This window comes from Cnephaeus nilssonii (assembly GCF_951640355.1).
Source record: "Cnephaeus nilssonii genome assembly, chromosome: 21".
Lineage (NCBI taxonomy): Eukaryota > Metazoa > Chordata > Mammalia > Chiroptera > Vespertilionidae > Cnephaeus > Cnephaeus nilssonii.
Genome location: NC_137092.1, coordinates 15688046 through 15715604, shown reverse-complemented (window position 1 = coordinate 15715604; position 27559 = coordinate 15688046). Strand labels below are relative to the sequence as shown.

General features: G+C 38.9%; 1 protein-coding gene across 3 annotated transcripts in view; it reads left to right on the top strand.

The window, feature by feature from the left end:
- ASH1L (ASH1 like histone lysine methyltransferase) overlaps positions 1-27559 on the top strand; it is a 121993-nt gene that overhangs the window by 16158 nt on the left and 78276 nt on the right. For 2 of the 3 annotated variants that reach the window (XM_079760917.1, XM_079760916.1), the window contains exon 4: positions 9356-13916. In XM_079760917.1, coding sequence (XP_079617043.1) covers positions 9356-13916 — 4561 coding nt within the window. Of the gene's footprint in view, positions 1-9355; positions 13917-27559 lie in introns of those variants that run through there. The other variant, XM_079760918.1, reaches the window with a different exon arrangement.

Sequence of the window (27559 nt, the reverse complement as noted above, 5' to 3'; positions counted from 1 at the left end):
GACTCCAAAAAGATTAAGTATCACTGGCTAAGATTTACTCTTGTGAAGCATGTTGGTAGTCTAAGAAAGCTTGGGGGTTTTATTTATTTTAAAACAAGGCATTACCAAACACAACCAACCCTACCCCCAACCCCTGATTCACAAAAGTAGTTCAGTTTTTGTCAGTGCTGCTTTTACAGCAAAATTTATAGTAAAAACATAGAAATACAGATTGTTTTATATTGTAATATAATTTTTCTTTCAACAGTTTTCAGAGGGAAAAAACAAGACCCTCTGAAAAAAAAAATTACTATCATGTTAATACCCAATGATCATTAACTGTTCATGTAATTTTTAAAAGCTGCTATATTAAGAAGTCAGAGTTTAGGAAATATTTGACACAAATGCACAGATGGTGGATATATTATTCACTAGAATATTTTACCTATTTTTAGCTAAGCTACATATAATTCTAACATCTGAGAATATATGTGAAGGCAGAAAGATGATCCTAACAATTGCAGAATTCAGTGACTTTCATAGTAAAAGCAAATTTGCTGAGTGTGATTGATTATCCTGTAGCTCCCTGTCTAGTCCTTGATTGCATAGGTAAAGGCATACAGAAGACTTGAAGAAATGACAGGGAGATACTGAAAATTGCCAGCCAAAGGCAGAGGAACTTGGTAACTTTTTTTAAAAAAATCTGTTTGTTGTTTATGACTATTAGGAATTATCAAACAAGTGAAAATTCTCCTAAACATACTAGGTGAGTGTTTCTTTGTTTCAACTTAAAGAAGGAAATTATCTAAGATAAAAATGAAAAAAATTACAACAATAAAGTTACAGTTACTGAATTCCTTTAAAAAAATGGAAAGAAAATGCTTCAGTACATAATAGGGAAAGGAAGGATCAGGGAGTAGAAAGACTCACATTAGATATCACCTACTTATGTGAAATGTTCCCTGAACACTCCCAGTTACTCTAACTTTTGTGCTTTCATTGCATGTATTTATCTGTTTTAACATATATCACATTGCATTGCAACTATTAATTTACTAGAGGCCCGCTGCACGAAAGAGTGCAAGAGTAGGCCTGGCTGCCGGCACCGGCTTCCCTCTGGCACCGGGGACCCGGGCTTCCCTCCGGGTGCCTGCCCGGGACCTGGGCTTCCCTTGCAGCCCGGCTTTGTGGCTTTGTCCGGAAGGTCATGCAGAAGGACGTCTGATCTAATTAGCATATTGTGCTTTTTTTATTATAGTTTTGTTATTCTTTTACTAATGTATGTTTCTTGAGTGTCAGGGTGATCTTAGTTTTTGCATTTCCTGACTGACAAATGCGTATTTTAAAAAACATATTGAGAAAATACCTCTTATTGTTTCTGTGAGTATTGGTTTAAATTCTGCAAAAGTCTATATTTTTAAATCTTTCTTTCTTATTTTAAGTACCTTTCTCACTCCCTAATGGGACAATTCTCTTTGCTTGTCAGGATTTTTGTGACACTGTCAATGAGAGCACTAATGAAACATAGAAGCTTAATGTTATATCTCTCTTCTTTTTTCTCCAATTTTTTTCTCTTTCTGCCTTCTAGAATAGCAGTATTTTTTTAGATTAATCCACTCTCATGCCTGATGTCCCTGCAAAGTCATCGTTTATAGTCATTTAAAAAAAAAGAAAAATTAGTGTTATTGGTAGTAATGCTATTACCTGTGGCTTTTGCATTAATTTCCTGATAAAGGACAACTTTAGTAAATATCATTAGAAAACCCATTCATGGCGAAGGTTGCAGCTCTGGAAAAGAAAAACTTTTAAATGAAACAAAAACTTTCCTGTAAGTATTTTGTCCCAACACAGTGGTAAACTAAGATATCTATAGTACCTCCATTTAAAAACAACCCCACATTAGATTCTTAGTTTTAAAAAACTAAGTTTTAGATGTCAGACACTTTTGAAAGCATTTAACACATCTTAGTGACTCATTCACTAGAAGGTACCACATGAGCCCAAGTAAAAATTTTTTGTTGTTAACTTCTATTGGTATTATGTTTATCCTGATGTCTTTTTTAAAAAAAATGAATTTTTCATGTTTAGTCTCTTTAGGTCTACCCAGAGAATTTGAGGTTTGCTAAATATGGGAGATGTTCACATTTTCTCATCTTACCTATAATACCTTGTGGGTTTGCCATCTATGAATGTAGTCTTTTTTATACCAAATTATAAAAAGATCCAGAAGACAAGTCCACATTTTTCCACTGCTATCTTTCCACTCTCATGTTCTTGTTGACAAAAGTTGTTTTAAAAAAAAAGGGCAATCGGATGGTATATAGGTATCTCCAGAACCTGCTTTGAAAGGAGTTCTGTTGCCTTACCTTCATATTGGTTATTTACTTTGGAAGCTGCTTGAGTTAAAGTTTTTTTGTAGTAGAGAATTAGAGAACAGTTGACACAGCCCAGGTTCTCCATGGCAGCAGCTATTATGTAAATTCTGGATCTTCACATTTCAGTAAAGCCTTTTTTTCTCCCTTCACATACACAAAACAGACAGCCAAGGGGGCATCCATGATCTGTCCTAAGCCTTGGAGACAAAACAAGGTGCTATGCCACTCTTTTTCCAAAATAACGTTCATTATGGAAGCATATGCTCCTATAAATGGAGGGGAAAGCAGATCCCTTCCATTGCACTGTACAGCCTCTGCTAAAAATATATACCAGGAAGGTTAAAACTGCCATAATTAGTTTCATCAGGTTCATCCTCAATTCTTGCTTTCAGTTTGTATTAGAAACTTCTCTAATCAGCACTGCAGTTGGCTGATTGAGCAGTTTACTTTCTCTTAAAGTGTAGAATGTTAAGGATAATTGTTTTAAGTCAGTATTATGGTTTGGTTTAATGGTATATATAATGAGGTATGGTGAACGTGAATATTTCTCATTTCGTTGTTGAACTTGCTAATGGAAAAAGTCATTATTGAACCAAATTGATAGCAGGCAAAGCTGCTTTAGTCCCAGAAAATTAAACCTAAATATTGTCACACTTACTTGCTAATTCACATGCTGCTTTTTCTGGTTTACTGTTCATATCTTTTATTTTATTTTAATGACTGTAAATCACTCCAGAGATGCTCACATACAGACTGCTCCATAAATGCATATTGATGATTAATTTTAATTCTGAGATATAGCTACATAGAAATGAATGAAGACTTTTGGGGAGACATCAGAATTAAAGGCCCTATATGATGAGATATCAAACCTTGAGCTTTTATGAAACTTCATTAATAGGGAGACATGGTTAGATACATGATGAAAGAGAAGTTGTTTCCTGTCTAACATCACTGAGTGAGTCAAATTCACTGGGTACATAGTTCTACATTAAAAAAAAAAACTTTATTGTTGAGAGTATCACAGATATCTCCCCCCTCCCCATTACCCCCATTCATCCAGTTCCCGCCCCGCCCCAGGCCTTCACCACTCTATTGTCTGTGTCCATAGGTATTGCATATCTACACTAATCTACACTAATAAAAGAGTAAGATGCAAATAGACTGTACCTTTGCAACGCCCACCAGCCAATCAGGAGTGAGTATGCAAATTAACCAACAAAGATGATGGGTTAGTTTGCATATGCAGGTGCCGAGCGGCCGGGGCGGGACACTTGTGTCATTGCCATGGCGACGACGCAGGCGTTCCACAATGCCCCAGCCACTCCGGGCCTCTGGGCAGCGTGGGAAGGCAGAAAGGCGGCTCCAGCCAGAGCGAAGGCGATTCTTGCACGAATCTTCATGCATCGGGCCTCTAGTATGCGTATAAGTTCTTTGGTTAATCTCTTCCCCCTTCCCTCTGAGATTAGTGTATTCCATGTTTCCATGCCTCTGGTTCTATTTTATTCATCAGTTTATTTTGTTCATTAGATTCCTTGTTTGTTTATTTTGATTTTTAGATTGAATTATTGATGGATATGCATTTATTGCTATTTTATTGCTAATATTTTAAATATTTTTTCCCCCTCTTCTTCTTCCTCTTCTTAAAGAATAGCCTTTAATGTTTTATGTAATACTGCTTTGGTGGTGAATAATTCCTTTAGCATTTTCTTGTCTGTGAAGCTTTTTTTATCTGATATTCAATTCTAAGTGATAGCTTTGTTAGGTAGAGTAATCTTGGTTGTAAGTCCTTGCTTTTTATCACTTTGACTTTTTCTTGCCACTCCCTTCAAAGTTTCTGTTGAAAAATCAGGTAACTGTCGTATGGGTGCTCCCTTGTAACTAACTGCTTTTCTCTTGCTGCTTTTAAGATTCTCTCTTTGTCTTTAACCTTTGGCATTTTAATTATGATATGTTTTGGTGTGGGCCTCTTATGGTTCCTCTTGTTTGGGGCTCTCTGGGCTTCCTGGACTTATAAGTCTATTTCTTTCACCAGGTAGGGGAAGTTTTCTGTCATTTCTTCAAGTAGGTTTTCTTTTCTTTTTCTTTATTCTTTTTATTTGTTAATCCTCACCTGAGGATATTTTTTCATTGATTTTAATTTTTTTTTAAATAATTCTTTACTGTTGAGAGTATTACATATGTCCCTCATGTTTTTCCCATTGACCCCCTCCAGCCTGCCTCCATCCCCCAGCCCAGGCCTTCACCACAAGTAGGTTTTCAATATCTTGTTCGCTCTCTTCTCCTTCTGGCACCCCCATAATGTGAATGTTGGTACACTTGAAGTTGTCCCAGAGGCTCCTTACACTATCTTCATATTTTTGGATTCTTTTTTTCTTTTTGCTCTTCTGGCTGGATGTTTTTTGCTTCCTCATATTCCAAATCATTGATTTTGATTCTCAGAATCCTCTACTCTACTGTTGAATCCCTGTAAATTATTCTTTATTTTTGTTAGTGTATGCTTAATTTCTGACTGGTCTTTTTTCATGTCTTTGACATTCTCACTAAGATCCTTGAAAGTCTCATGAAGATCCTTGAGTAACCTTATAACTGTGGTTTTGAACTCTGTATCAAGTTGTTTGCTTGATTACATTTCTTTCATTTGTGACCTGTTTCTTTGTTTCTGCATTTTGGCTGCTTCCCTGTGTTTGCTTCTGTGTACTAGGTAGAGCTGCTATGTCTCCTGGAGTTGGTAGAATGGCCTTGTATAGTAGGTGCCCTGTAGAGCACAGTAGCTCAGCCTCCCTAGTCATCTGAGCTGGAGCTCTAGGTGCATCCTGTGTGGGCTGTACGCACGGTCTTGTTGTAGTTGAGCCTTTATTGCTGTTGGTGTCACTCGGAGGAATTGACTTCCAGGCCAATTGGCTGTGAGGACCAGCTGTGACTACAGTGGAAGAGCTGCTGTGTAGGAGACAGGACTTGCTTCAGTGGGACTTTGGTGCTCACTGAGTATGCCTCTTTTTTAATTTTTATTTATTTATTTTTAAATTTTTATTGATTTCAGAGAGGAAGGGAGAGGGAGAGAGAGATGGAAACATCAATGAGCAAGAATCATTGATTGGCTGCCTCCTGCACGCTCCACGCTGGGGATCAATCGAGCATGTGCCCTTGACCAGAATTGAACCTGGGACCCTTCAGTTCATAGGCTGATGCTCTATCCACTGAGCCAAACCAGCCAGGGCTTTTTTTAAAAATATATATATATTATTGATTTCAGAGAGGAAGGGAGAGGGAGAGAGAGATAGAAACATCAGTGATGATAGAGAATCATAGATTGGCTGCCTTCTGCATGCCCCCTACTGGGGATCGAGCCTGCAACACAGGCATGTGCCCTTGACTGGAATTGAACCTGGGACCTTTCAGTCCACAGGCCAATACCCCATCCACTGAGCTAAACCAGCTAGGGCTGAGTCTGCCTCTTGAATGTGTTGCTTGTGTAGCATTGTAATCTGGTGTAGTCTGAAGCTGCATACTGGGTGCACTGGCTCTGGGGCCTCCCAGGAGGTGTAGATTTGGCCACTGCCTGGGACCACCTGGCCTTGCTGCAAAGAGATCTGCAGGTGGCTGCTACTTGTGTTGTGCTTGGAAGTGTCCAGGAAAGGCCAAGCTGTGAAGCAAGGCAGGTTGTTGTTTGTGCCGGGCCTTGGATCTCCCTCTTATTGATAGGTATTAGGCATGTTGATGCCAGCTGCTGCTTATTTCAGAGATTTTAGGAAAGTCTGAAGCCTGAGCCAGAACAGGCCATTCATATGGAAAAGCCACTTCAAACAGCTTAGGTGGGGCTGCAAGTTGGATGGGGTGGGGTCTCAGGGAATCAGCAGAGCGGAGTGAACAGTGTGAGCCAGTTTGATGGAGACTCAGATATGGCACCTCCCAGTTAGCTCTTCCACAGGTGAGTTCTCAGCATAGGAACAATGAACACTTTGAGCACCCCTAACTAAGAGAAAGCCACCCCCAAGTTCTTGACCTGATGCTAGACAATCCAGTTCCTCCCCTTATGTCCCTAGAGATCCCCCCCATCAGGCTGCTGTCCCACTGCTGGAGCTTAGAGGGAGTAAGTCCATGCGCTGGCCCTTTGAAAGGAACTGCTGGGACTCCAGCAGCCTCTGTGTCATTCATCCACAATATTTTCTGCTTTTTACAGCCAGAAGTTATGGGGACTTCTCTTCCTGGCACTGAAGGGTCTGGTGTGGGGCTGGGTGTTGGACCAACCAGTTCTGTGCCTCCACCCCTCCTACCAGTCTTAATATACTGTCTTCTTTACTTTTCTAGTTGTAGGACTTCCCATTCAGCCAGTTTTCAGGTGGTTCTGAATAATGGTTATTCTGTATTTTAGTTGTAATTTTGATGTGGTTGTGGGAAATAGGGAGTACTGTGTTTACCTGCATCGCCATCTTAGTTCTCCGGTCAGGGAAGAACAAAGTAAAAGCACAAGCCATTATAATGGCCTAAAGACCCTCCAATATATAACTAGCCCTCTTTGATTACATAATGTATTATTCCCTCCAGTCACTTGCTTAAGTTCTGCTACACTAGCATTCTTGATGTTCTTGTTAACTTCCTTACTTGCCTTTGCTAGCCCAGTCACTGAACTCAGTTTTGCATTTTCTCTTCTAACACTCTCTATTGCCTTCTGGTTTTCTCATAGCAGTTATTACCTTCTAACAAAAAATATTTTTAAAAGTTACTGGTTTTCACCTTGCCGGTGTAGCTCCACGGTTGAGCATTGACCTAGGAATCAAGAGGCCGCCTGTTCAATTCCCGTTTAGGGCATATGTCCAGGTTTCGGGCTCGATCCCCTGTGGGGGGTGTGCAGGAAGCAGCTAATTGATGATATTTCTATCTCTCTATCCCTTTCTCTCCCTCTAAAAATCAATAAAAACATATTTTTTAAAAAGTTACTGGTTTTCTTTATTGTGTTCCTAAAATGTAAGCTTTATGAGAGCAGGCATTTTTTGTCTTCATTTTTCTTTGCTGTGTTGCCAACGAGTAATCACCCAATACTTGTTGAATTAAGCATTAGGCCCACACACCTTTTCTGCATAAAACATTCCAACAACTTTCCCTCTCTTAGACTAAAAAATGTCTGTCCCCCTACCTCTTTCCCTTGATTACTGCAGCAAACCTGGATTCCTTGAATATACCAGACAAGCTCCTGCCAGAGAGCCTTTGCTCTTTCCGTTTCCTTTTTTTTTTGTATTGTTCTTTTCTTAGTAGCTATGAAGATCCCTCTTTCACTTCCTTTGTGTTTCTCTGTAAATGTAATCTTTTGACAACCTGTTCTAAAATTGCAAATCCTTTCTAACCCTAGTCTTTTTTTTTTTAATTATATATTTATTGACCTCAAATAAATATCACAAAGTGTTCTGGGTACCATGTGCAACATGGTCAGAAAGAGCCCCTACCTAGCCACTTGGGAAATACTATAAATTATATTTAAGACTTTTTCCTTTTATTCGATCAGACAGAGCCAAAACTATCTGATTAGTTTTCTACCAACCCTAGTCTTTTTTTTTTTTTTGTCTTTTTTAAAAAATATGTTTTTATTAATTTCAGAGAGGAAGGGAGAGGGAGAGAGAATGGTAGAAATATCCATGATGAGAGAGAATCATGGATCTGCTGCCTCCTGCAAGTCCCCCACTAGGGATCGAGCCCACAACCCGGGCATGTGCCCTTGACCAGAATTGAACCTGGGACCTTTCAGTTCGCGGGCCGACGCTCTATCCACTGAGCCAAACCGGCTAGGGCCAACCCTAGTCTTTTCCTCTTCTGTTTTCATGCTCTGATTTTCTTCATAGTACATCTTATCTTTTATTGCCTCTACCCCTCTCGTGCATTAGAATGAAACCTCCATGGTGAAAGGGATTTTTTTTTTTTTTACTGCTGTTATTCTTAGCATTTAAATTGTAGGTACTTGATACCTATTTGCTGAAAAAATGAATTCCTTACGGAGCATGAATTTAAGATTATAAAGGAAATAAAATCAGGCCCTGGCCGAGTGGCTCAGTTGAATGGAACATCATCCCATACACCAGAAAAGTTGTGGGTTTGATTCCTGGTCAGGGCACATACCTAGGTGGCTGGTTCAATCCCTGGTTTGGGCAAGTACAGGAAGCAACTGATGGATGTTTCTCTCTTACATTGATGTTTCTCCCTCTCTGTCCTTGACTCTCTCTCTAAAAATCAATATAACATATTCCCAGGTAAGGATTAAAAATAATTAACATAAAATAAAATTTATAGTATTCTTGAGTACCATCAGTTTATTGAGCTAGAAAATATTTTTAAAAATTAATTCACAAAATGAACTCCACTTCCACCAATAACAGTTGCATAGCTCTGTGAAGATATTAAAAACTATTGAATCTGTGCTATAAATGGGTGAATTTTATGGTATGTGAATTGTATCTCAATAATGGTATAAATAAAATAACCAAGGAATTTCTATGTAATACAGAAAGGAACAATTAGTCTTTTCAAGTATGAAACATATTATAAGGTTAAGGTATCACCTGTTCATTTTTTCCCATGTACCTGTACATGCATCTGAGAAGACTGTCATTTCTCCATTGTATATCCTTGCCTCCTTTGATGTAGATTGACCATACACATGTGCATTTGTTTCTGGGCTCTATTCTGTTTCATTGATCTATGTGTCTGTTTTTGTGCAAGTACCATACTTTTTTTTATTATTGTAGCTTTGTAATATTAGTTTGAAATCAGGGAGCATGGTATCTTCAACTTTGTTCTTTTTCTCAAGAGTGCTTTGGCCGCTCACTGTCGGTTATGATTTCTTATAAACTTTAGGATTATTTGTTCTAGTTCCGTTAGATGGTTTTTTTAAAAGGACTATTGCCTATCTTATATCTGACATGTGATCAATAAGTTTGTTGGACTGAATACTGAATTGAAGTGGTATAAAGTTTATCCTCTCTAAAACCTTTTTCTTGTTCATATTTTAGGACCTTTCAAAGTTGTACAAGAAATCAGGTGATGTTTCAGCCATTCAATGCCATTCTGAAGAAAGTATCCATCTTCATTCACAGGGAGAAAACAATTCTTTATCCAAGAAGCTTTCTCCAATACACTCAGAAATGACAGATTACATTAATGCAACATCATCTACTGTTGTTGGTAGCCGGGATCCTGATTTAAAGAACAAAACATTACTTAATGGAGGAACAAGTGTAACAGAAAAGTTGGCACACCTTATTGCAACTTGTCCCCCCTCCAAGTCTTCCAAGACAAAACCGAAGAAGTTAGGAACTGGTACTACTATTTCAGGATTGGTTAGCAAGGATTTGATCAGGAAAGCAGGTGTTGGTTCTGTAGCTGGGATAATACATAAGGACTTAATAAAAAAACCAGCAATCAGCACAGCAGTTGGATTGGTAACTAAAGATCCTGGGAAAAAGCCAGTGTTTAATGCAACAGTAGGATTGGTCAGTAAGGACTCTGTGAAAAAACTAGGAACTGGCACTACAGCGGTATTCATTAATAAAGATTTAGGCAAAAAGCCAGGGACTATCACTACAGTAGGACTGCTGAGCAAGGATTCAGGAAAGAAGCTAGGAATTGGTATTGTTCCAGGTTTAGTGAATAAGGAATCTGGAAAGAAGTTAGGATTTGGCACTGTAGTTGGACTGGTTAATAAAGACCTGGGAAAGAAATTGGGTTCTACTGTTAGCCTAGTGGCCAAGGACTGTGCAAAGAAGATCGTAGCAAATTCAACAATGGGATTAGTTAATAAGGACATTGGAAAGAAACTAGTGAGTTGTCCTGTAGTAGGACTGGTCAGTAAAGATGCCCTAAACCTTAAAGCTGAAGCACTGCTCTCCACTCAGGAGTCATTTAAGGCTTCCTGTACAAACATCAAGAGCCATGAAAGTCAGGAACTTTCTGAATCCCTGAAAGACAGTGCCAACAGCAAAACTTTTGAGAAGAATGTTATACGACAGAGTAAAGAAAGCATATTGGAAAAGTTCTCAGTTCGAAAAGAAATCATTAATTTGGAGAAAGAAATGTTTAATGAAGGAACATGCATTCAGCAAGATAGTTTCTCATCCAGTGAAAGGGGGTCATATGAAACCTCAAAGCATGAAAAGCAACCTCCCGTATATTGCACTTCTCCAGACTTTCAAAGGGGAGGTGCTTCTGATGCATCTACAGCTAAATCCCCTTTTAGTGCAGTAGGAGAAAGCACTCTCCCTTCCCCATCACCTACTGTATCTGTTAATCCTTTAACCAGAAGTCCCCCTGAAACTTCACTACACTTGGCTCCTAATTCATTACTTTTAAGTCCTACCACAGAACTAATGGAAGAAATTTCTGAATCTGGTGGAAAGAACCAATTTACTTCCGAAAGTGCCCACTTGAACATTGGTCACAGGTCTGTGGGTCATAGCATGAATATTGAATGTAAAGGGATTGATAAAGAGCTAAATGATTCAAAAACTACACATCTAGATATTCCAAGAATAAGCTCTTCTCTAGGAAAAAAGCCAAGTTTGACTTCTGAATCCAGTATTCATACAATTACCCCTTCAGTTGTTAACTTCACTAGTTTATTTAGTAACAACCCTTTTCTAAAACTTGGTGCAGTAACTGCCTCTGACAAACACTGCCAAGTTGCTGAGAGCCTAAGCACTAGTTTGCAGTCCAAACCATTAAAAAAAAGGAAAGGAAGAAAAGCTCGGTGGACTAAAGTGGTGGCAAGAAGCACATGCCGGTCTCCAAAAGGGCTAGAATTAGAAAGATCAGAGCTTTTTAAAAATGTTTCATGTAGCTCACTATCGAATAGTAATTCTGAGCCAGCCAAGTTTATGAAAAACATTGGACCATCTTCATTTGTAGATCATGATTTCCTTAAACGCCGATTGCCAAAGTTGAGCAAATCTACAACTCCATCTCTTGCTCTCTTAACTGACGGTGAAAAACCATCTCATAAGTCTTTTGCTACTCACAAACTATCCTCCAGTATGTGTGTGTCTAGTGACCTTTTGTCTGATATTTATAAGCCCAAAAGAGGAAGACCTAAATCTAAAGAGATGCCTCAACTGGAAGGTCCACCTAAGAGGACTTTAAAAATCCCTGCCTCTAAAGTTTTTTCTTTGCAGTCTAAGGAAGAACAAGAACCTCCAATTTTGCAACCAGAAATTGAAATTCCTTCCTTCAAACAAAGTCTGTCTGTGTCTCCTTTCCCGAAAAAGAGAGGCAGACCTAAGAGGCAAATGAGGTCACCAGTCAAGATGAAGCCACCTGTACTATCAGTGGCTCCATTTGTTGCCACCGAAAGTCCAAGCAAGCTAGAATCTGAAAGTGACAACCATAGAAGTAGTAGTGATTTCTTTGAGAGTGAGGATCAACTTCCAGATCCAGATGACCTAGATGACAGTCATAGGCCAACTGTCTGTAGTATGAATGACCTTGAGATGGAACCAGATAAAAAAATCAAGAGAAACAATGGACAATTGATGAAAACAATTATCCGCAAAATAAATAAAATGAAGACTTTAAAGAGAAAGAAACTGTTGAATCAGATTCTTTCAAGCTCTGTAGAATCAAGTAATAAAGGGAAAGTGCAATCCAAACTCCATAATACAGTGTCAAGTCTTGCTGCTACATTTGGCTCTAAATTGGGCCAACAGATAAATGTCAGCAAGAAAGGAACCATTTACATAGGAAAGAGGAGGGGTCGGAAACCAAAAACTGTCTTAAATGGCATTCTTTCTGGTAGCCCTACTAGCCTTGCTGTTCTTGAGCAAACAGCTCAGCAGGCAGCTGGATCAGCATTAGGACAGATCCTTCCCCCTTTACTGCCTTCATCTGCTAGTAGTTCTGAGATTCTTCCATCACCTATTTGTTCTCAGTCTTCTGGGACTAGTGGCGGTCAGAGCCCTGTAAGTAGTGATGCAGGCTTTGTTGAACCCAGTTCAGTGCCATATTTGCATTTACACTCCAGACAGGGCAGTATGATTCAGACTCTTGCAATGAAGAAGGCCTCAAAAGGGAGGAGGCGATTATCTCCTCCTACTTTGTTGCCCAATTCTCCTTCACATTTGAGTGAACTCACATCTCTGAAAGAAGCTACTCCTTCTCCCATTAGTGAGTCTCATAGTGATGAGACCATTCCCAGTGATAGTGGAATTGGAACAGATAATAACAGCACATCAGACAGGGCAGAGAAATTTTGTGGGCAAAAAAAGAGAAGGCATTCCTTTGAGCATGTTTCTCTGATTCCCCCTGAAACCTCTACAGTTCTCAGCAGTCTTAAAGAAAAACATAAACATAAATGTAAGCGCAGGAATCATGATTACCTCAGCTATGACAAGTTGAAAAGGCAGAAACGAAAACGGAAAAAGAAATATCCCCAACTCCGAAATAGACAGGATCCAGACTTTATTGCAGAGCTGGAGGAATTAATAAGTCGTCTAAGTGAAATTCGAATCACCCATCGAAGTCATCATTTTATCCCCCGAGACCTCCTGCCAACTATTTTTCGAATCAATTTTAATAGTTTCTATACACACCCTTCTTTCCCCTTAGATCCTTTGCACTACATTCGAAAACCTGACTTAAAAAAGAAGAGAGGGAGACCCCCTAAGATGAGAGAGGCAATGGCTGAAATGCCTTTTATGCATAGCCTTAGTTTTCCTCTTTCTAGTACTGGATTCTATCCCTCTTATGGCATGCCTTACTCTCCCTCACCCCTTACAGCTGCTCCCATAGGATTAGGTTACTATGGAAGGTATCCCCCCACTCTTTATCCACCTCCTCCATCTCCTTCTTTCACTACTCCACTTCCACCTCCTTCCTATATGCATACTGGTCATTTACTTCTCAATCCCACCAAATACCATAAGAAAAAGCATAAGCTACTTCGACAGGAGGCCTTTCTTACAACCAGCAGGACTCCCCTCCTTTCCATGAGTACCTACCCTAGTGTCCCTCCTGAGATGGCCTATGGTTGGATGGTCGAGCACAAACACAGGCACCGCCATAAACATAGAGAACACCGTTCTTCTGAGCAACCCCAAGTTTCCATGGACAGTGGCTCTTCCAGATCTGTCCTGGAGACTTTGAAACGCTATCGATTTGGAAAGGATACTGTTGGAGAACGATATAAACATAAGGAAAAGCACCGGTGTCATATATCCTGCCCTCATCTTTCTCCTTCAAAAAGTTTAATAAATAGAGAAGAACAGTGGATCCATCGAGAGCCTTCAGAATCTAGTCCATTGGCCTTGGGATTGCAGACACCTTTACAGATTGACTGTTCGGAAAGTTCTCCAACTTTATCCCTTGGAGGATTCACTCCCAACTCTGATCCAGCCAGCAGTGATGAACATACAAACCTTTTCACAAGTGCAATAGGCAGCTGCAGAGTTTCAAACCCTAACTCCAGTGGCCGGAAGAAATTAACTGATAACCCTGGACTGTTTTCTGCACAGGACACTTCACTAAATCGGCCTCACAGAAAGGAGCCACTGCCTTCCAGTGAAAGGGCAGTACAGAACTTGACAGGTAAGAGGGTCATTTTGTTGCCTGTTATCTTGTGTTAGCGAAATAGATTACTTGTTGATTTTTAGAGGGAGAAAAGGGAGGAGAGAGGAACATAGATTGGCTGCCTCCTGCATGCCTTCTACCAGGAATTGAGCCTGCAACCCAGGCATGTACCCTGATTGGGAATTGAACTGGCAACCTTTTGGTGCACAGTACGATGCCCCACCAACTGAGGAATATCAGCCAGGGCCATGTACATGAACTTTTAATAGATCTACTGGTTTTTATTTAAAAGTTTCTTTTTCTTTTCTTTTTTTATTTCTTTATTGATTAAGGTATCACATATTTGTCCTCATCCCCCCATTTTCTTTGAGAGAAAGAGAGAGAGAAACATAAGTCAGTTATATGCACCCCACCCAGGAATCGAACCCACAATCTGGGCATGTGGCCTGACTGGGAATTGAACTGGTAAACCTTCAGTACATGGGATGACGTTCAACCAATTTAGCTATACTCGCCAGGGTGAAGTTCTCATTTTCAATAGATGTGAGAAGTAAGATAAGACTGGTCTTTGCATGAATTTTGAATTTTGAGAAGAGATACCATTATGAAAACAAGAAATAACAGTTATCTTTTGAAAACCAAGAAAAATTACTTACGTATTACAGTTTCTTTAGTGAGAAATGGCTCATAGCTATCTGTTGGTCACTATTCAGGATTTTTTTTGTATACACTAATCCAATAGTTACAAATACTTCTTGTTCTAGGGAGAGTATTTTATTAATTCTGTATGTCTCATAATAAAAATCTAAGCGTTCAAATTATCAACCTATAAAATTTAACTGAATATTCAGAGGAACTTCATTTGTAGAGTGCCTTTAAGTATCTTTAAAAGTTGCTTCAATTGGATATAAAATAACATGAAACAAATTAAATAATGCATTTGTAATGTCTAGAAAGTGTCTTTTAAGAAATGAAAATATATAAATTAAGAAAGAGGAAGCATTACCCATTCAAATGGGACAGTAATTTTCAACTTCTCATGGCATACATAACAAATATTTTTGCCAACCTGACAAAAAAAAAAGGCATAATTTTGATTCATTCACATTGGACAGCTATTGTGTTGGGTAAAAGAGGTCAGTGCCCTGACTAAATAATCAAGTATTGCATGTTTTAAAAATCCATGTGGCACATCAGTGTGCCTCTTGAGCACACAAGTTGAAAATCATTGATATAGAAGATATCTCTAAGTCAGGAGTTGTTTTTTTTTTTTAAATATTTTTTATTGATTTTTTACATAGAGGAAGGGAGAGGGATAGAGAGCTAGAAACATCGATGAGAGAGAAACATCGATCAGCTGCCTCCTGCACGCCCCCTACTGGGGATGTGCCCGCAACCAAGGTACATGCCCTTGACCGGAATCGAACCTGGGACCCTTGAGTCCACAGGCCAACGCTCTATCCACTGAGCCAAACCCGTCAGGGCAGGAGTTGTTGTTTTTATCAAAGATTTCAATTCTGAGGCTTTATAAATAACTTTGGGACATTCATGAAACCTCTGATGTAGTAAGTAAAATTGTATGTATGTTTTAGGAGAAAGTGCATATGTTTCATCAGATTCTCCAAGTAAACTTTTTTTAAGACTCAAAATCACTTCTGATAAAATGGGATTAGTATGGTTATAAGAAGTGTTTTTCAAAGTGATTTGCACATAGTAAGCACACATATGTTACATGGTATTATTCACCCAGAAGTTTAAAAACTTGTGCATTTCAGGAAATGATAAAACCCTCAAAAACAAGTTTGTATTCCTGATTTTCATTATTTATGAACTTTTGAAAAATAAAAGCTACCTTGGTGGAAAAAGCTGAACATTCTTTAGTTTTGTGCATCTTTAATATTTGTTTAATGATAGAGAGATAGGCAATCTGAGACCTTTTAGTGAAGTATCTCTATATATAGAAGCCTAAGGGACTAGAACGACCGGTTGCTATGACACACACTGACCACCAGGGGGCAGACGCTCAACGCAGGAGCTGCTCCCTGGTGGTCAGCGCGTTCCCACAGTGGGAGTGCTGCTCAGCCAGAAGCCCTGAGCCAGCCAGGCTCACGGCTGGGGAGCGTAGCGGCGGTGGCGGGAGCCTCTCCCGACTCGGTGGAAGTGGGACATCCCCTGAGGGCTCCTGGACTGCGAGAGGACACAGGCCGGGCTGAGAGGGGATCACCTCCCCCCCCCCCCCCCCCGCCGTCATCCCTCCCCTCCCCACCCAGTGTACGAATTTCGTGCATTGGGCCTCTAGTACATATATAAAAAGATACATTAAAAATATATATGTTTTTTAAAAGTTGTGAGAAGGAGTTTAGAAGAGTTGGAGAAATTTAGGTGAAGGTGAAGTGAGATGTCAGGTTAGGTTGTTGACTGTATCATCTACATGGACATTAAAGGCATCCAAGAGGCCACATAAAGGACTTAGGGTGAGGGTGAATGTGAGCTTGATTTCGGGGTCCTCAGGGAATGAAATAGCAGGGTAATTTATCTGATGCAAAATATCTACTTTAAGAACAAGAACTTGTCCTTTTTTACACTCTCCTTTAAAAAAAATAACATACAAAAATATTGAGACCTCTCTGAAGTCGTTGCTCCGACACCCGTTTTCTGTCACCAACTGGTTTTCCTACACAATTCATTTCATTTTGTTTTCTTTAAAAAAAAAAATTCTAAATATGTTTTTATTGATTTCAGAGAGAGGAAGAAAGAGATTTGAAACATCAATGATGAGAGAGAAACATTGATTAGCTGCTTCCTGCACACCCCGTACTGGGGATCAAGCCCACAACCCGGGCATGTGCCCTAACTGGGAATCAAACCAGTGACCTGTTTCATGGGTCAATGCTCAACTACTGAGCCACACTGGCTGGGACATTTCATTTCTGATACCTGCAGTTAGGGAAGACCCCACAAGTTAAGAGCAAAGTTCTAAGTATGACTGCCTCCATTTAAGATGCTAGCTGAAAATTTCATTGTCCCCAATTCTCCCACACTTCTGCCTAGCCTACTACAAATTTGGGGCTTCCCACAATCCTTCAGGTTTGATAATTTGGTAGAACTACTCACAGAACTTACTGAAATCACTTATTTATGATTACAGTTTTATTTTAAAAGATACAGATTAGGAATTGAAGAGATGCATGGGGCATTGTCTGGGCAGAACGGGGGATACAGAGCTTCCATTCCCTCTCTTTGTGGGTGTATTGCCCTCCCCGCACATCATTGTATTCACCAATCAAGAAGCTCCACTAGACTTCTGTGTCTAGAGTTTTGATTGGGGCTTCGTTATATAGGCATGAATGAGTAAATCATTGGCCATGTACTTGAACTCAATCTCTAGTTCCCTTTCATCCACTTTAGATTGGGCTGGCCCAAAGTTTCAACCCTCTAATCATGGTTGGTCTTTCTAATAGCCAAGCCCCATCCTGAGTTTCTCTCTGGGTCCATCTTAAGTTACTGCTTTGGCATAATGCACACTCCTATACTCAAGAGAATTCCAAGGGTTTTTGAAACTACGCCAGGAATCGGAGACAAAGAACAGATATACAAGGGTGGATAGAAAGTAGGTTTACACTTGGGAGTAACTGAAACAGTTTATTTTTGTACTACTAATTATTATATTATTTTCCATACAACTGTAAACCTACAGTAGCCCACTCCTGTATTATTATATCGCAAATTTACATTCTTCTGTTAATTGGATTGTATCTTGGAATCTCTCCTCTTCACAATTACTGTTGATAAGTGGATAGAAATGGAGCTTGTTTTTTAATAGGAATTTTATTTTAGGTACACATGAAAATTGGCTTACCTATCCACTTAAAACCAGTTGAGAAAAAATATTTTTAGTTAAGGAAAATAAAAGTTCTAAATAAGTCATGAGGTAACTTTTAATCAAATCACTTTGAAAGTAAGAATTTACTTTGTTTAGGCAAAGCTTGATGTATTTGATTTTTCTTTTAATCTTAACTATTTTGATAGTAGCTGTCCCTTCAGCAGATATTCTGTGTCTGTTGTTTGCCAGGTGAAGGAATACAAACATGAATGAGATATAATTTCCACTCTCAAGGAATTTATAGTTTAGCAGAAAATAGACATGTACACAAATAATTATTGGTAGCTGCTAAAGTTGAGATATTCACAACATGTTTTGGGGAACACAGAAGAGAGAGACTTACTTAAAAGGAACTAGGAAAATGTTTTGGTTCAGTATGCAAAGAGTGGAGGGTGAAGACTGTATCTTATAAATAAGCTTCTCTGGGTCTGATACTGTGTTTAGATAACTGTAGTCTGATCTGGGACCCAGGAGATGAGGCTGGAAAGACAGGTAAAGCCTCTTGTTTATATAAGATACCAAGTAGTTTGGCATTTACCCTATAGTCAATGGGAATTTATAGTTTTAAAGTAGAAAAATGATTTGTCTGAGCTTATATTGATCATGGTATGATAGATTAATTAGAGAAAGATCAGGTGGACCAGTTTGGAAAATTTCCCACCCAAATAGTATAGGGGCTTTAACTTAGAGATAGTGAAGACATATTCAGAAGTAAATTTACAAAAGGAAGGAAAGGGGGAAAGATTTTAGAATGTCTTCTTGGGCAGTTGGTTGGTGATGTGGTGAAGTGAAAAAGAGGTAGGAGGTATGCAAAAGGAGAAGGTTGGAGATAGATAGAAAAAGGATGTGGGTTTATGCTATTTAGTGAGATAAAAGGATCTGTTGCTCAAAAGAGAAACCTGAAACTACAAGTTTTAGATGTGATTGTTGAAGCCATAAGGAACAATGATATTTAGGGGGACACACTGGGTTTTCTAAGGGAGCTTGTAGTCAAGAGTGCCAGGTGCTACAGACATCTGTTAGATAAGGACTTAAAAGTAGATAGTTTGCTTTGGCAGATTACCTTTTGTGATCTTAACAGCCATTTCCATAGTGTCAAATGTTAGATTTCTGCAGGTTAAGGAATGAAAGGGAAATGAGGAAATGCAGACAATTAAAATTCTTACAGCTTTAAATTTTGTAGCAATTTTGTCCAGTTTATTATTTACTCTTTTCTTATAGTGTCAGGGAAATAATTGCATTTTCTCAATCTGTGATTATTTCAGTGTCACATCGTTTTTCTTAAATAAAAAGCATAACTAAACATCGTGCTAATTTTAATTGACCTTGGTCTTCAGTTGATATTTTTTCCATACATGACTTGATGATATATTCATTATACATTACTTCGTATCCTATTAAAATGTCCAAAAGGCTACTTACTATATCATGTATTCCAAAATTGTCGATTATCTTTGTGACATTGTTATTCTAGAACAGATCTCAAGAGCCAAAGCTGAAACAATTTAAGCAAGAAAATAAATAAAAGTATTGGATTATAACCTAAAGAATAATGTAAATATCCATGAGTTCATGCCAATATCAATAAATGATTGATTAAATAAATAAATGGAGGAACTTGACAAATCTTTCTTATAATATATTTAACTATTCCCTTCAAGGAGGTAGAACTTAATTTCCTTCTTGTTGATTATGGACTGAATTTAGTGACCTAGTTCCAAAGAACAGTATGGAAAGGAAAAAAATAGTAACTTTATAGTAAAGAAGCCTAGCACACAGCACCTTAGCCAAATACAAGGTTAACTTCATCAATAATAAACCATCATGGCAGTATGTATCCTTTGATATAATATGATTGGAAATTCTTTCCAAAAACCTGTAACACCAGTCTAATAAAACATTTTTTAAAAAAGAACATTATACAAAACTAGTGGCCTGGTGCACAAAATTCATACACCGGGGGGGTGGGGTGTCCCTCAGCCCATTGTGCCCTCTCCAATCTGGGACCCCTCAGGGGATGTCCGACTGCTGGTTTAGGCCCGATCCCTGTGGGACATCCCTCTCGCAATCCGGGACCACTGGCTCCTAACCACTCGCCTGCCTGCCTGCCTGATTGCCCCTAACACTCTGCCTGCCAGCCTGCTTGCCCCCAACTACCCCCCCTTTCTGGCCTGATCGCCCCAACTGCCCCTATCCTGCCGGCCTGCTCACCCCCAACTGCCTCCCCTTCTATTCTGATCACCCCTAACCGCCTCTGCCTCAGTCCTGCCACCATAGCTTTGTCCGGAAGGTCTCCTGGTCTAATTAGCATATTACCCTTTTATTATTATAGATACCTGGCCAGTACACCTTAAAAGTATCAAGGACCTGTAAAAAAAAAAAAAAAAAAGGAAAGATTGAGGAATTGTCACAGATTAGAGGAGATTAAGGAGACATGACAACTAAATACGGTGTGGTATTCTAAATTGGGCCCTATAACAGGAATAAAGAAACAAGTCAAAAAATTATCTCAATGTTAATTTCATAGTTTTGACAAATGTGCTAAAATTATATAAGATATTAAAATTAGAGGGAACTGGCCGAAACCGGTTTGGCTCAGTGGATAGAGCGTCGGTCTGCGGACTGAAGGGTCCCAGGTTTGATTCCGGTCGGGGGCATGTACATTGGTTGCGGGCACATCCCCAGTTGGGGGTGTGCAGGAGGCAGCTGGTCGATGTATCTCTCTCATCGATGTTTCTAGCTCTCTATCCCTCTCCCTTTCTCTCTGTGAAAAATCAATAAAATATATTTTTAAAAAAAAATTAGAGGGAACTGGGTAAAGGAAGAGAATTCTTACCCTGTACTGTCTTTGCAACTTTTCTGTAAATTTAAAATTATTTAAAAACAAATTTTTTTTTTTTAATGAGTGGACTATCAGGGACTTTCAGTCAAGATGGAGAAGTAAACACTATGCTTGCCTCATTCTGTGGCTACATCAAATTTACAACTAAATTATAGAACCATCTGAGGACTAGGTGACTCAGATATGGCACCCACCTGCACCTGCTGGCTTGAAAAGCTCCAGAGGCGTGCGGGGAGGAACTGAATTGTCTGGCTTCAGGTTAAGGGCTGGAGGGGCAGCTCTCTCCCAGAAAGAAGTCCTGGCAGGCACCATTGTTTCTTTGTTGAGCCCTCCCACACAGCCAGCAGGTGCAGGTGGGTGCAATATCTGAGTTCATCCACTTGGTCAACACCACTCCTCCCACCCTGGTGATTCCCTGAGTCTTGCCCCAACCTGAACCTTTTTCAGCAACTATTTCTTTTTTTTTTAATCCTCACCCAAGGATATTTTTCCATTGATTTTTAGAGAGAGTGGAAAGAGAGGGAAAGACAGAGAATATTAATGTGAGAGAAACACATCCATTGGCCCGGGCAGGGGAGGAGCCTGCAAACGAGGTTTGTGACCTTGACCAGAATCAAACCTGGGACCCTTCCGTCCATAGGCCAACGCTCTATCCACTGGCTAGGGCTTTCAGCAACAATTTCTCACAAGTACCCAGCCATTGCTCACACTATGGACTTTCTTAAAATCTCTCAAAGATTTGCAAACCCCAAACAAACTGCAGCTGGTGGCCTATACTGCACCTCTTGCTAAGTGACCTCTGGCAGTAGTGGCACCCAGTCTCTTCAAGATGCCTCCATGCCTAGCAGAGTCAACTACCAAACACAGATCACTTTGTAGCTCCTACCAGGTGGCCTTAGGTCAGACACAGGCCTGGAGCTGTACCAGAACTCCTCCCAAGAGGTCCAAGATCAACACACCTGGTGGCCAGCTTCAGACAACACCAGAGCACCATCCAAATAGATCCACAAATGACACACACAAAGGATGGACTCTGCAGGCACCAGAGCCCCCCTAAAGCAAATTCTACTCTGGGGTCAGCCCCTGAAAAACAGCCCATTCGTTGTAGTCATATATAGTCCTCAGCCAGTCAGCCTGAGGGTCAGTCCTACCAACTGACATGCCAGCAGCAGTTAAGGCTCAACTACAGCAGGAGGGCACACAAAACCCACACCAGGGACACAATTAGACCACTCAGCTCAGGTGACCCGGGAATATCTGCACTGGGCCCCATAGGACACCATACTACATAAGGCCACCCTGCAAAGGCTGAGTGACATAGCAGATCTACCTAGTACATAGAAACAAATGCAGGGAAGCAGCCAAAATGAGGAGACAAATGAAAGAATATGACAAAACTCCAGAAAAAGAACTAAATAAAAATGGAGGCAAGTAATATACCAGATAGAGTTCAAAAACACTTTATAAAGATGCTCAATGAGTTTAGGGGAAGAAAAGATGAACTCAGTGAGAACTTACTCAGAACTTACACAGTAATAGAAACTATAAAAAAAGAACCAGTCAGAAATGAATACAGTAACTGAAATTAACCTTTTGCACTCGGATGTCTAGTGTAACACGACATGGTTAGCATTAGAATAAAGGAATCAAGAAAAAAGCAAGCGAGTGCAAAGGGTTAAGAATACATTAGATGGAATCAATAGCAGATTACAATAAGCAGAGAAATCAGCAATTTGGAGTACAAGGTAGCAAAAAATACCCAATCAGAACAGCAAAAAGGATAAAAAGTTTTTAATGAGGATAGTATAAGTGAACTCTGGATGATATTCACATCACAGAGGTACCAGAAGGAGAATGAGTGGACAAGTGATGGCGAACATATTTGAAGCAATAATGACTGAAAACTTTCCTAACCTAGTGAGAGAAATAGACATACAAGTCCAGGAAGTACAAAGAGACCCAAACAGGATAAACCCAAAGAGGCCCAAACCAACATGCATCATAATGAATATGCCAACAGGAGAATCCTAAAAGAAGCATGAGAAAAGTAGTGAGTTATATACAAGGGAGCTCCAATAAGACTGTCATCTGATTACTCAACAGAAACTTTGCAGACCAGAAGGTATTTGAAATATTCAAAGTGATGGAAAGCAAGGATCTATAACAAAGATTACTCTACCCTGAAAGGCTATTATTTAGAATCCAAGGGTAGATGAAGAGCTTCTCAGACAAGAAAAAGCTAAAGGAGTTCATCACCGAACTAGTATTATAAGAAAAGTTAAAGGGACTTCTTAAAGAAGATGAAGAAAAAGGAAAGAAAAAGTATAAATAATAGCAATAATTACATTAAATATCATTATAATTATGTTAAATAGTAAATGGATTAAATACGCCAATCAAAAGACATAGGGTGCCCAGCCAGAGTGACTGAGTTGGTTGAGGATTGATAGTCTTGTGCACCGAAGGTTACTGGTTTGATTCTGGGTCAGGGCACATAGCTGGGTTGCAGGTTTGATCCCCGGGTGCAGCATGTACAGAAGGCAACTGATCAATGTTTCTCTCTCACATCAATGTTTCCCCCCTCTTCCTCTCTCTAAGCATGTCCTCAGGTGAGGATTGAAAAATAAAAAAGGATAGATATATATAGAGTGGCTGAATGGAAAAGCAAACAGACTTATACACTTGCTGTCTACAGGATACTTAAGATCAAAGGACACGCATACACACACTAAAAGTAAAGGGATGGAACAAGATATTTCATGAAAATGAACAAAAATGGGGTAACAATACTTACAGACAAAATAGACTCTTCTCTCCCCCCCCCCAAATTATAAGAGAAAGTTTATTGAAAATTAAGAGCAGTAGAAGTGAAATAGTGGAGCTGTATAGGCTCAAAAACCAAATTACAGAGGCAGAAGAAGGGTTCTTGGAGCTTAGGAAAGGGAAAGGAAAAGCAAAGCAAAGGTAACTAACTCATCAGAGGAGAAGGGAAAGGCATTGCTGAGCGGGAGTGCCCAAAATAGACTTTTTATTTTTGATACTAGAGGCCCGTTGCATGAAGATTCGTGCAATAGGCCTTCCTTCCCCTGGCTGCCGGCACCGGTTTTCCTCCGGCACCCGGGATCCAGGCCTTCGCTCCAGCTGCAGTGGAGAAGCCAAACCTCGAGGCTAGGTTTCTCCGCTTCGGCTGCAGTGAGGCTTGGCTTCTCCGTGCCAGCCGTGGCAGAGAAGCCAAGCCTCGAGGCTTCTCCACTTCGGCTGCAGCAGATAAGCCAAGCCTCTTCAGTCTTCAGTCGTCTTCAGTTTTCAGTCTTCACTCCGTGCCTGTGTATGCAAATTAACCCGCCATGTTTGTTGGGTTAATTGGCATACTCCTGATTGGCTGGTGGGCATTGCAAAAGTATGGTCAATTTGCATATTTCTCTTTTATTAGTGTAGATATTTTTATTGATTTCAGAGAGGAAGGGGGAGAGAGAGAAACGGCAGTGATGAGAGAGAATCATCAATCATCTGCCTCCCCCACTGGGGATTGAGCCTGCAACCCAGGCATGTGCTCTTGACCACAATCGAACCTGAGACCTTTCAATCCACAGGCCGATGTTCTATCCACTGAGCCAAACCAGCTAGAGCCCCAAAATAGACTTTAAAACAAAGGCTATAATAAGAGACAAAGAAGGACATTTGCACATGTAATAGCCAAGATATGTAAGTAACCTAAGCATCTATTCATAGATGATTGAATAAAGATGTGGTACATACCTATATGCAATGGAATATTAATTGGCCATAAAAAAGAATGAAATCTTACTATTTACAACAACATGGATGGACTTATGGGGTATTATGGTAAGTGAAATAAGTCAGACAGAAAGGCAAATACCATATGATTTATATGTGGAATCAAAACGAACAATACATATACAGAGAACAAATTGATGGTTGTCATTTGATAAGTCAGGGGAGCTGGGGTGAAAGGGTGAAGGAAGTAAGAAGTACAAATTGGTAGTTACAAAATGGTAACGGGATATAAAGTGCAGCACAGACAATATAGTCAATAACCTTGTGTGGTGTCAGTTGGGTACTATTTATTGGGGGGATCACTTTATAACTGTTAGTTTCAATAAAACAGACAATTGATAAAGTTATGGTGATGTAAATTTGAGGAAAAGTAAATGAAATCAGATTAGTGACATAGAAATGATAGTTCTTATGTAGTCTGGAGCAGGGCATTTAACCTTCCCTTTTTTTTTAATAGATAGGGGCTCAGACTGATTTAATCACTCAAGCAGTTTGGGACTAAACAAATTAAATCTCATAAAACCTTAAAAAGAATAGCAGGTCTAGTCATTATAAATGATATGTGTGTGGTGGTTAACCTTTTTCTTAAGTTACATAGTCTTTTATACTAGCTGTTATCTACTAACAGTCTAAAATCAGCTTGTTGCAAATGAAATTATACACTTTAAGTGGGCCCAGGTTTCTGGTTTCACCCAATCCTGATAATTAATTCTATTTCATTAAGTATCTGTGTTAGGTAGACATGAAATAGGCCCAGTGAGAAAGAATTTGTGACCTGTAGTGGCAGATTCCATTCCTGATTTTTAACATTTTCAACTCATGGCTGGCTGCATATGTCAGAACCTGTAACCTGATTTCAAAAATGGGGTGAGCACTATCATGTAGTATTTTTGCTTTGACAGATTACAAATTATAGGAAAAAACAGAGGGAAATTATTGTAGGTGTTGATAAATATTTTGTCCTCCAAGAATAAATTAGTGGTAAATTTTTTTTGTTCAGAAAAAGTATAAATACTGTAAAAGCATAATGGTTGAAGCAAAGTATACCAATTTTTGTTTTCTTTTTAACTAAAGAATGTAAGCATTGATCAGAATTTTCTGGTTGATAACAATTTCTCTAGCATGGTGTATAAGATACACCCATAAGTGAAGTATGAACATGTGGAGATGAAATCAAAAAATTTATTGTAGTGGTTAGTGCAGTTTGGGGAATTTCCAGAAGAATTTCATTTCAGTGAACTGATTTGGGCCTTATGAGGAAAGCCCAATTAGAAGGAGAAAAACAAAAGCAAAAACACAGAAAAGAAAAATAAATAAAATAGGAGCAAACAGACTTTTGAGCTTAAAAATCACCAGCTGAATCATTTTCTCTTCTATTACGTTTAATTGGTGAGTCAGGTAAAATTTTTGCTTTCAGTAAATGTGTTTCCCGAAATTGGAATCAGCTGTTTTTATTGTGGAACCAGTTCTTATATCTCTCTCAGCAGTCACCTTATTCAAAAGAAGCTTCCAGGGCTACTATGAACTATGAAACAAAGCAAAGGATTTGGAACTTGAAACAAAAAACCTTGATCAGACATTTTCAAATAGTTTGGTATTTTGTGTTCATATTCTTTTACTATGGTAACCATTTTTATTATAACCAGTTTTGATTCAGTCAGTGTCTAACAAACATTGCTAATAGCCTTGCCTTATAAATGATAAAGGAAAAGGAATTTCTTTCTTAAAATTTTGCAACTATTTTTGTTTTGGTGAAAAATAATGATTTAAATGTTAGAAATTTGTTTTAAATGTTATTTTACAGTCAATTTTTCTTTGAACTGATTATTGCATAGTATCCTTCCAAATCTAGCATACTTACTCTGTTTTACCCAAAGATACTTCTTCCTAGCATTAGAAACATCAAAGAACCTGTTGCTCATTCAAAGCATTGCATAGTTACTTGGGTCTTTAGTGTTGAACTCCCAACAGTGCATGACCAAAATTTATGCTATATTAAGTTATGAAAGATTTAATAATGGATTTAGACTAAAGGAAATACATGTTTTATCCAACTATTGTTGGTTTCATTCACTTGCTGTTGTTTTTTTGCTAATTTACATTTGCAAATTCTTCCTTTTGTTGTCTAGGATTCTTCAATGAATTAGTTTGAATCTTTTTATTCCAGTGTTTTCTTTGTAATGCCTTCCCCCCATCCCCACAGATACTATTATCAGTGGAAATTTTCTCTATTTATGCGGATATCTTTGCCCATTTGACTCTATCTTTACACCCAGGCATCTATAAATGTAGTATTCCTTTTTTATCTTACATTTCAGTGCCTCCTATGTAAACATCAATCAAGATGTCTTGTGGCAGATAAACTTCAGAACATCTTCTTGGTTTCCACTCATTGTTGTGTATAATGTGAAGATTTCCAGATGCTTATCCCTTTAAAATCCAGTTATGTTCTTTTTTGTTTTTTTCAACTTTCTGGCATTCTTATCCATGATTTCATCTTATAGTTTTGCTATAAAAGTACCATCTTTCCCCTTTTTGTCTAATTTGACATAGAACCTGTCTTAATCTTTAAAAGCTCATCGAATAGTGGCCAAATAAAATCCAAAAATCCTATCAAAACAACTTCCAGGGCTCACTCACATTTCCAAATTTGTTTTTAATTCTTAATTCCCTTTTTATTATCCCAATTGATAATATTCTCTTTGTTCAATTTCCCTCCTTACTAGTAGTCTGCTTTTTTTTTTTTACATGAGGTCTCTATTTTTCTAACTGAAAAAATTACTTTATTGTAGTAATCAGCTTACATTTATGTTGAAGTTCAATTTTATTTAGTGCATAATCTATATTTTCTGCTTCCTTCATTTATGGGTATAGATTTCTAAACCTATTTCTGAAGCTGTTGTCTGAGTGATGAGACAGTAGTGTTTCTACCTAATAGTTTTGTGAATTGAGGAGTTCCCATTTACATTCTTTGTTTACTTATAAAGTACTTAATTATTTGGCTTTACACTATATTGAAATGAGAAATGGTGGAACTCTCTGGTATCTAAAATTAAAATCATATGTGTTCTTTGTGTGTATTATCTGAGGAAGGGTATGATTTTCTTGAACTGGAAACTTCTTAAACTTCTTGTCCTG